Genomic DNA, 9755 nt, shown 5'->3' on the forward strand with positions numbered 1-9755 from the left:
ATATATTTCTTTAACTTCCCTAAGTAATTCTGATAAAACCAGTCCATGATTCCCGGTAGGAAATTTGCTGACCTGCCTGAGGATGAAGAATATAAACAGTGCTTGCTTTTCCTCCCCTTCCTTCTGCTTCACCAACCTGTATCATGCTATCTTGATTCTACTTCTAAATTCCAAAGGTTTCTGCTAAAACCTTTGGAAGCAGGAATATTTGATAAAGTGGTTGAAAGTAATTGAATCAGGAAGACAAAGAAAAACTAAAGTTCACCTCTTTCCTGAAAGGAGTTGAAAAGAATCTCTACAGAAAGCTGTATGTAGGCCCTAGATGACAAGTGGACCACCATCTTGACTATCTAATGAATGATAAACATGACATTTAAGGTCACTTGTATTGCACTTAAGCCTTAAGTAGGAGTTCAGCATACATATAACTCAAGCTTGTTTCTGCATCCCACAGGAACGTGGCTGAAGAGTGGTCTAGGCCTTGTCCACCAGGAAGGCAGCCAACTGACGTGGACATACATTGCCCCTCAGTTGGGGTACTGGGTGGCAGCCATGTCTCCCCCCAACCCAGGTAACATGAAGTCAACACCTGCAATGATGGGGATTGGTTTCTTTGGGGGTTTGAGCTAAGTATGCTTTTGAAAATAACTTCAGCAGGGAGATAAAATTCTGATCTTACTCAAAAATGGTTGAAAGTCTGAAAATCAAATGGCAAAACTAAGGAATTTCATAGGGGTGGGGAGGTTCTGATTGGAGCCCTTCCATCTGGGATAAGAATAATATGTAGAAAATAGTCCTGTCTCATGTCTCTGTTTTGCTCAGACAGCTGCCAGAGGGAATTCTTAATCTAAAGCCCGCAGAGGGTGTTTAGACCTCCTCCCTAATTCCTGAAACAGCTGTGGCCTGGTGTCAGAGAACATGCAAGGAAGGGCACTCAGAGAGGGTCTAGCAGAAAGCTACCATTGGAGGCTTTTTGGGGCAAAAAGTTTGATTTAGCATTTCTGAAAGACTAAAAAGGAAACCAATTGCTTTGTGTCTAAAAGAATATTCATCTCCATTTAGCATATATGAATTAACTAATATTTTTCAAAACATACCTAAAAGTTTATTTTTTAAAACCTACATGCCCTAATTTATCCCAGTGAGCATTCCAGAATTGTTTTTTAGAATAGCCATCTTAAGAGAATTCTTTCCACTGGTGGCTTCCACTACTCAAAATGCCTTTAGAATCTGTGTCACTTAACACTGCAATCATTAGTAAAGCTCTTCATTGTGATGAGTCTTTATGTTCAGAGGGTCCCTTTGATTTTTCTTAGACACATCTAAAAGTCTTGCACATCCAAAACAGGTAAATAAAATAGGTAATTGAACTAGGTCAGAATGTGCTATGATATTGTCTCTTGTCAATTAATAGTGACAGGAGACAAATGGGAGTCCAAAATAATTTAGCAATGAAATTATTGGAATGAGCACTTAGACTCCCTAAGTAACTAATTTGATAGGAGCCATGCCTAGCTGGGTATTGAAAAAACCTGTCACATACACTTTACATTCCCATACAGAGCAAATGTGCCCTTCACATCTGTGCTTTAAGAGTGTACTTCCCTTTGTGAGATTGTTCTTGTAGTAATACAGGCATGAACCAGCTGCAGAAATGCCCCAATTTCCAAATCTGAAATATCTAGAAAATAACTAAGAGGAAGGAAGGAAAGAAAACAAATGCTTTAAGTACCACACTAGAGGCCACAAAGCACATGCATTAAGTTAACTTTTATTTTAAATGAACTTCAAACAACCACAGTGCTCAGTTTTCCCATCATAGGACAGATTAATTGATACTTTGTAAAGAGGGGAGAAAACTGTTAGATGTAGGTCCACTGAAGCTTCCTAGGTAGAGACAAAAGGCTTTATAAAACATACATAGCACACACAGCCTGATGGCATTTAATGTAGAAACATGCTGGTAAACTGTAGCCATCGCTTTTACTGAAACTAACAGTGGTGCTGGGACTCCAGCCGAAAACCAAAAAGAAAACAATTAGGGTGTTTTCTTTAATTCTCTGGGTAAGAGGGAAACAGAAGTATGGCTGTGAATGTTATAAAGATTCCCCATGGCAGAAGCTGAGATAATAACATTTTAATTTATAATTTCAGTTAGTTATTTGGAAATGATTTTTGTATACTGTAGATATTTTGGCAACTCCCGCCGAAGCATTAACCTATATTGGAGGGGTGGTTGTCTTTTGTAAAAAAAAAATGTTTCGATGAACGATTATGGCAGTATATAGTTGTCAGTTATATTTTCCAGTTTTCATAAATATTCACCTTCCTACCCAATTGAAGTAAATTCCATTTGGTAGAGAATGGCTTATCTTTTTATCTTTTTAATTTAAGTTAATGTCGCAATTTTCAAAAACTAGTAAACCTCCTTGGGTGTATCTAGCTCTTAAGAGATTTGTCTCCTTTAAAAGATTTTTGAAGAAATCTGTCCCTTAGAATATTGAAAATCAGCAAGTAAATGGGTGTTGATGGCATCCAGTAATCCTAACTGTGCTGCCCTGACATCATGTAAAGCCATGGTCCTTCCTTCCCATCGATCAGTGAGGTGCAGGACACCTGGACACCAGTAAGTGCCCAAATATAATTTGGAGAGGTTTTCATTGTCTATCTGTTGTCAGTGAGATTAAGACAGAGTCTTGCTTCTTGAACACAAAGAGTCTAATCTACCTTTTGGGATTCTTTACAATGTAAATTACAAAGAAAATACATTTGTCTCTGACAAACTCGTTTATAAATTCTGAAGAGGTCTGTGGCTACAAACAGCACTTGGAAAGGTATTATAGAGGAAGATTCTATTTTTAAAAACAAGGCATTTTAGAAACATTTGACAACCCTATAATCTGTGGAATTTTTTAAAACATAGTAAACTTATTTCTTATATTTCAATGGATTGATTTAGGCAAAGAGCTCTTCACACAGTAATAAACTGCCGAGGGAAATTGAGAATAAAATCTTGCCATTTTTTTTGTCTCTCCTACAATATAAAATCCCCAGATATTCAGGCCACCTCTCTGAGTGTAAGAGTGCCTCTCATTATATTATTATGCATCCATTTTCTTTTATTAAAGATCACGTATTTAGAATGCTGAACATGCCACCAGATGTGGCTATCTTCTCGGCTGAGGAGGGACCCTTGACACTGCATTGAGTATTTGAGTGTTCATTGTGCTCCTGGCCACAGCTGCTCCAGTGATGGTCGTGGTGATCCCTTTTCACTGAGTGAAAGTAAGATGATGCCACAGGTCTAAAGATGCTACATCATCCAAAGGGTATTTGCATCTGGCCCCTGCCCCACACCCAGCCAACAGGAGTAAGAGAAACATTACGCTCTCAGTTCATTATCCCTCTTTTTATGTAAAGGTTTTCACAAATCTAAAATGCCCTTTTCTGAACTTCTAGGTCCCGTTGTCACACAGGACATTACCACGTATCACACGGTGTTTCTTTTGGCCATTTTAGGAGGAATGGCTTTCATACTTTTGGTTTTGCTGTGTCTCCTTTTATATTATTGCAGGTAAAGTTCTACCATTTTGGCAATATATTTTTAAATTGGAATTGCTTGTGGAAGCATTGGTATGGAGGTCTTTTTCTTTTTCTGAATCAAGGTCCTTTTTCTTTCAGGAAAAAATATCTAAGAACTGAACATGCTTGTGTCCTTTGAGCTGTAAACCAGTGAGCGGATGCGTGAGGCATGTTGTGTATAGTTGCTTAGAAGAGGTGTTAGCAAAAAAAAATTTGATGATTGTCATGATTTATTCAGAATATTCCTAAATGCTGATTACGAGATGATATTCTCAAGGACAAAGCAGAACTATTCTTATTTCGATGCCTCATCTGTTTGGCTTGTGAGAATGTTTATTGGGTAGCTACTTTTGAATGAATAACCTGGATGCACATATAGAATCCTAAGGCAGGAATCTGCAGATTGTGCTGCTCTGAATCAAAATAAGGCCAAGGGTGAGGGGCAAGAAGGCCTCTAGCTGCGGGTTTGTTATTTTGTCTTGTTTCTTCCTGTGGAGATTGAGAATTAGGATTTTACTTGCAATGTTACTGTTTTGAGAATTTTTAATCTTTGGGTTTGGATCGTATCTTTGATTGCAGGCGGAAGTGCTTAAAACCCCGTCAGCACAGCAGAAAACTGCAGCTTCCTGCCACCCTGGGGAGTTCCAAAAGAGATCAGTCAACCTCCATGTCCCACATCAACTTGTTGTTTTCCCGGCGTGAGTCGGAATTCCCAGGCCCGCTCTCTGTCACCAGCCACGGCTGCCCAGATACCCCAGGCACAAAGGAGCTGATGAGTGGAGTCCACTTAGAAATGATGTCTCCCAGCGGAGAGGGGGACATGCGCACCCCCATGCTAAAGCTTTCCTACAGTACCTCACAAGAATTCAGCTCCCGGGAAGAATTTATGACTCATAAGGAAGAGGACAAAAGCCAAATCTCCTTTGAGAACCTGACGCCAAGTGGGACGTTGGGAAAAGACTACTGTAAGTCTGTGGAGAGTTTCCCCTTAAAGTCCAGAAAATCTGTGGAAAGAGAAGGCTACGCGTCCTCTGGCAACAGTGACTACAGGAGGAGTTACAATGCCATGCTGTCACAGCCTTTATTTGAAAAGCAAGACAGAGACAGCCAGGCCTCGGGGAACCATATTTCCACTGGAAGTAAGCTCACTGTTCAGGAACACATGTACCCTACACCCTCATCTCCTGAAAAAGAACAGCTGCTGGACCGCAGACCTACGGAATGTATGATGTCGAGATCAGTAGACCACCTGGAAAGACCCACATCCTTTCCACGTCCTGGACAGTTGATCTGCTGCAGTTCTGTTGACCAGGTCAATGACAGCGTTTACAGAAAGGTGTTGCCTGCGTTGGTCATCCCTGCTCACTACATGAAACTCCCAGGGGACCATTCCTATGTCGGCCAGCCCCTGGTCGTCCCGGCTGACCAGCAGCTTGAGATCGAAAGGCTGCAGGCAGAGCTGTCCAGTCCTCATGCAGGGATCTTCCCTCACCCCGCCTCCCAGATCCAGGCCCAGCCCCTGTCCTGCCAGGCAATCTCTCAGCAGCACTTGCAGGATGCAGGTACCCGGGAGTGGACCCCGCAGAACGCATCCATGTCAGAGTCCCTCTCCATCCCAGCATCCCTGAATGATGCGGCCTTGGCTCAGATGAACAGCGAGGTCCAGCTCCTGACTGAAAAGGCTCTGATGGAGCTTGGGGGTGGGAAGCCACTCCCACACCCCCGGGCGTGGTTTGTCTCCCTGGATGGCAGGTCCAACGCGCATGTTAGACATTCCTACATTGACCTCCAAAGAGCTGGGAGGAACGGAAGTAATGATGCCAGTTTGGATTCTGGTGTGGATATGAATGAACCAAAATCTGCCCGGAAGGGAAGAGGAGACCCCTTGTCTCTTCCACAGAACCACCCCGCTGTCCAGGAGCATCCACAGAAAGAGTCTAGGGCTGCGGACAGCACGTCCTACACGCAGCTTGTGTACCTGGATGACATGGACCAAAGTGGCAGTGAGTGTGGCACCACTGTCTGCACCCCCGAGGACAGTGCCCTGAGATGCCTGCTGGATGGCTCTGGTCGGAGAAGTGGCAGCCAGCTGCCCAGCCTGCAGGAGGAGACGACAAAACGAACTTCAGATGTTCCCCAGGAGCCACTGGCCAGTCCGCGACAGAGGTCTGCTCAGGAGGACGAGGAGGAGGAAGAGGATGAGGATGACCAGGGAGAAGACAAGAAGAGCCCCTGGCAGAAACGGGAGGAGAGGCCCCTGATGGCATTTAACATTAAGTGAACTTTCACAGAGCCACCCACCAGGGGAATATAATAAAATTGCCAAAAATTGTTTCTTAAGGAAGCACTTACCTGTGCAGAGGAAGTTGAACAACAGCAACGGTGTAAGTGGACTTCTCCTGCATCACTGTTTGCTGTGTAAATGTTAGAAGGTAATTAAAGTTATTACTCAGAGGAAAGGACGATGTTAATGGATGTCTCACCTCCAGGGAGATGGCCAAATGTAGTGTCTGAATGTCGTCCCACGTACTTGATGTCCACCCAGGACACTGAGAAACCACACATGACATTTAGGTTCTTATGATGACCTCAGTTCTCCCTCAGATTCCGGGAACAGATGAAACTCTTTTTGCATTGCTTGAATCAATTTTATCATGATAATGCTCCTGTGAAATTATTGAGAAATTAGCTTGGTGTAGTGAGGTGTGCATTATCTCAGAAGAAGCTGTACATCGCTGCTTTGTGCTCTTGCTTTGCTTAGGTTATTGCTTTGGTTAGACTTCCTTTCAGGTTTGCTTTTTTTAAAACACAATTTGATTATAAGTGTTTTAGTCCTTTGTTCTTGTATGTTCTGCTTCTCTGCTTCTCTATTCCATGTTCTTCGTTCTTCATTCTTGTATGTTCTGCTTCTCTGCTTCTCTATTCCATGTTTCCTTTCAGGAACTCCTGAGTGTCATCTCTAAACATCCGAGGCTTTTAATGAAATCATTCTGAAGTTTTTATCAGCTGAGAGTCCTTCAATTCTGGTCCCATTAACTCCAAGTGCCTTTTTTACAGTGACAACAGACAGTCCCCTCACTTTTCTGTTTTTCTTAACTCCTTTAATTGAGCTGCCTGAATTTTATAAAGCTGTTAAATGATACCCCTTTTCTTTAAAATGCATGCTGCCAAGTGCCCATTGTGCCCAGAATTCCCATTTCAGCGCAGTGTTCTCTCTAGTCCTCATGTGTGATGTGGATTCTGTTTAGCTAAGGTAGACTAGAGGATGCTTTAGAGATCCCCTGCCTGCCTCCATCCTTTGGCCACTAGCCACTGTTATGGTTTCGTTGGCTGTTTGTATATATGGTTACTATTAACTCTGGAATCCTATGGGCTGAGCTTGCTCACCAAACATGGAGTATGGACTGAGCAAGTGAACTGAATGTGATTATTAAAAAAAATCGTATGTACTATACAGAAGTGCCAGAATGACTCTTCTGTGCATTCTCCTTAAAGAGCTGCTTGGTTATCCAAAAATGAAAATTCAAAATAAACTCTGAAGAAAAAAAACGGTCTTGTAGTCCTTTCTGTCCATTCTGAGCCACTGTTTGTGTCAAAGTTGCTGTTAAGACTTTGCTCTTCATTCCTTGGCAGTCTAAAATGCCAGTTGTTGAACTTATATTCAACAACTAACTATAGCATAGACACTTAGGAATTTACACTGTGGTTAAAATCCTTAAAATCCTGTGTTTAGTTTCATTCATTAATACAAACTAACATCTTGTGTTTCAGATAGGGAGAGATGTCTGTGCTTCACAAGAAACTGATGTTTTCTTTTATGTTCAGTATTGATCCACCTTGGAATAGCTTCAGAAAGATTTCATTACAATGGCCTGAACTATCCCAGATGTGTGAAACTATTAATCAAAATCATAAATGGAGACATGATAACATAGATCAAGTTGGTGGGAATAAATAAGCTAACTGTTAACAGTACATGAATCTTAGAAAATCTTTATTCTTGAATTCCATGCAGGCAGAAAACTAATCAAGCTAATCTTTATTATTTTAATTCTCAAATGGTCATGTTTAGTATTTTGCTTCTAGGGAGGAAAGCAGTTGAGAGACTCCCCGGCAATGTTGGAATGGCTGAATGGATGGGTGGAAGTCTATAGTTTAACAAGCGAGGGACTGTTTAGGATGAACATGCTCACCAGTAGGGGGCAGGTGAACCCTTGCAGACTCACGAAGACTCCAGCTAAGGGCCATTTGTCATGTATCTTCTAAAGAAAAAGTAAGTGGCCTCTCCAAAAATACCCCGGACCAGATATAAGGGACTAGAAAAATGCTGGGGATCCCCAACCCTTTGCAGCCCTACCTAAGGGTGCTGCCAATGCAATTGCCTCCTTAAAACATCAGTTCCAGAAGAGTCTTGTTTACAATGCATATTACTTGGAAAAAGTAGGTAACCATTACCTGCCAGTGCTTACTGTGGGAAATTTAGCAGGGTGACTTGGGGGGAGGGGAGCCTTTCTGACTCCTCATTAGGCAGGACATACTTGGGTCGGCCATGATCATGGAAAGACTGTGGGTCAGAAGATCCTATGTCCCTAGGAAGACAAGTGTGTTTGCCAAAGGGAAATTGGTTCTGCCAAAAATGAAGCTTAACTCGTTTTACACTTGTTCAAAAAGAGGCTCAGAGGTTAACATTTTTGCTCAGGGTGTCAACATTATCACCAGACTAGAATTGTCTGGACAGCACTGTGACTGCTACTTTAAGCTATCTGCTCTCTAGCCTGGCAAGGATAAAATATGTCACCGTATTCAAAATTACATTGTCTGAAGACATAAAGCCTTCAAAGGCATCTTGCTTCTGCCACCTAGCGGTGAGTTTTTGCCTGCCAGTGAGGCAGAGAGTTCTCCAGGGCCAACTCTGCGAAGATTGGGAAACTGCACAGGATGGCTCAAACGCTGGTCCTTTCCTCCAGGTGAGGAGTGAACTGGTGGGGACTGATACTTGCTGACCATATACCCTGGAAACAATAATGCATTCAATTCTCAAAGTCTTCTGCACAAGGTATGTTTATTCTTTGTTGTACACCTAACAAGATTGAGGGTTGGGGATTAAGTAGTTAATGGTCACTCAGCTAGAATTAGTGGTATGTTGTGTGAGCAACCAACCCTGTGAAAGTGAATGCACTTAAGTTATAAGTGTTCCTGATAATGGACTTATAAGATACAACTTAAAAAGCATAAAAAAATACATGTTTGTAAATTCCATTTAACCATTGATTCTCATAGAATACTTTTGTTGATTTTTGTCATGGCCAACCTGTTGTTGCAATTCATGAAAAGGTATAGTCTGACATGAACATTTGTTGGGTTTTTAAAAAAATATTAGTGATTAGGATGAAACTGAAACAATGAAGAACATCCCCCCAATCATGCAATGATATCTTTGCTAAATCAGGTAATAAGTTTGAATACTGGAATATTTCCTAAATTTTTTGTGCTACTTGCAATATAATCGCTCCAGGCATGATACAGTTTTAGGTTTCATCTGCATTAACATTTCCCATCACTTCCTTAAATCTAGACAGTCAACAAATCAAGCCTAGATTTGTGGCATTTGCCAATTTTCATGGTGTAACTACTCCCAGGTGGCCAATTTCAGGCAACAACAGTGATGTCAGTGCACATAAGAACTGGGCAGAGATGCACAGCAGCACACAGTTATATTGATTGGTAACCCCAAAATCAGTCTTCACTGTGTGTTCATGATCATTCACAGACATGTACAGAGCAAGGAGAAGTGGGAGCTGCTCAACACGCACGTTCCAGCTGAGGCCAAACCAGGCAATGCGCTGCCTTCTCGTGTCAGGCCTTATGCCGTAAGCAAGTGCCCCTCTTTTGCAATCCATTTATTGCCTCATTTTGTGCATTTTTGTGGTTTCTGTTGGTGATTTTGCTGTTTGAAATGACCCCCACACCCAGTGCCAAAGAACTGCATAGTGGTCCTAAGGGCAAGAAGGCTGATATGCCTAACAGAGAGAAACCCTATGTTAGATAAGCTTTGTTCAGGCATGAGTTATAGTGCTGTTGACCATTGATTTAGTGTTAGGGTATCAGTAGTACATATACAGTAATATATCTTTGAACAGAAATACACATAATACAAGAGTATGTATGGATTG

At 41.9% G+C, this 9755-nt stretch overlaps 1 protein-coding gene across 2 annotated transcripts in view; it reads left to right on the top strand.

The window, feature by feature from the left end:
- Positions 1-7032, top strand: part of FAM171A1 (family with sequence similarity 171 member A1) — a 104532-nt gene extending 97500 nt beyond the window's left edge. For both annotated transcript variants that reach the window (XM_037001679.2, XM_037001678.2), the window contains 3 exons: positions 455-571; positions 3460-3574; positions 4162-7032. In XM_037001679.2, coding sequence (XP_036857574.2) covers positions 455-571; positions 3460-3574; positions 4162-5863 — 1934 coding nt within the window. In that variant the 3' untranslated portion in view covers positions 5864-7032. The remainder of the gene's footprint in view (positions 1-454; positions 572-3459; positions 3575-4161) is intronic.
- Positions 7033-9755: the final 2723 nt, after the last annotated feature.

Source organism: Manis javanica, chromosome 2 (genome assembly GCF_040802235.1).
Source record: "Manis javanica isolate MJ-LG chromosome 2, MJ_LKY, whole genome shotgun sequence".
Lineage (NCBI taxonomy): Eukaryota > Metazoa > Chordata > Mammalia > Pholidota > Manidae > Manis > Manis javanica.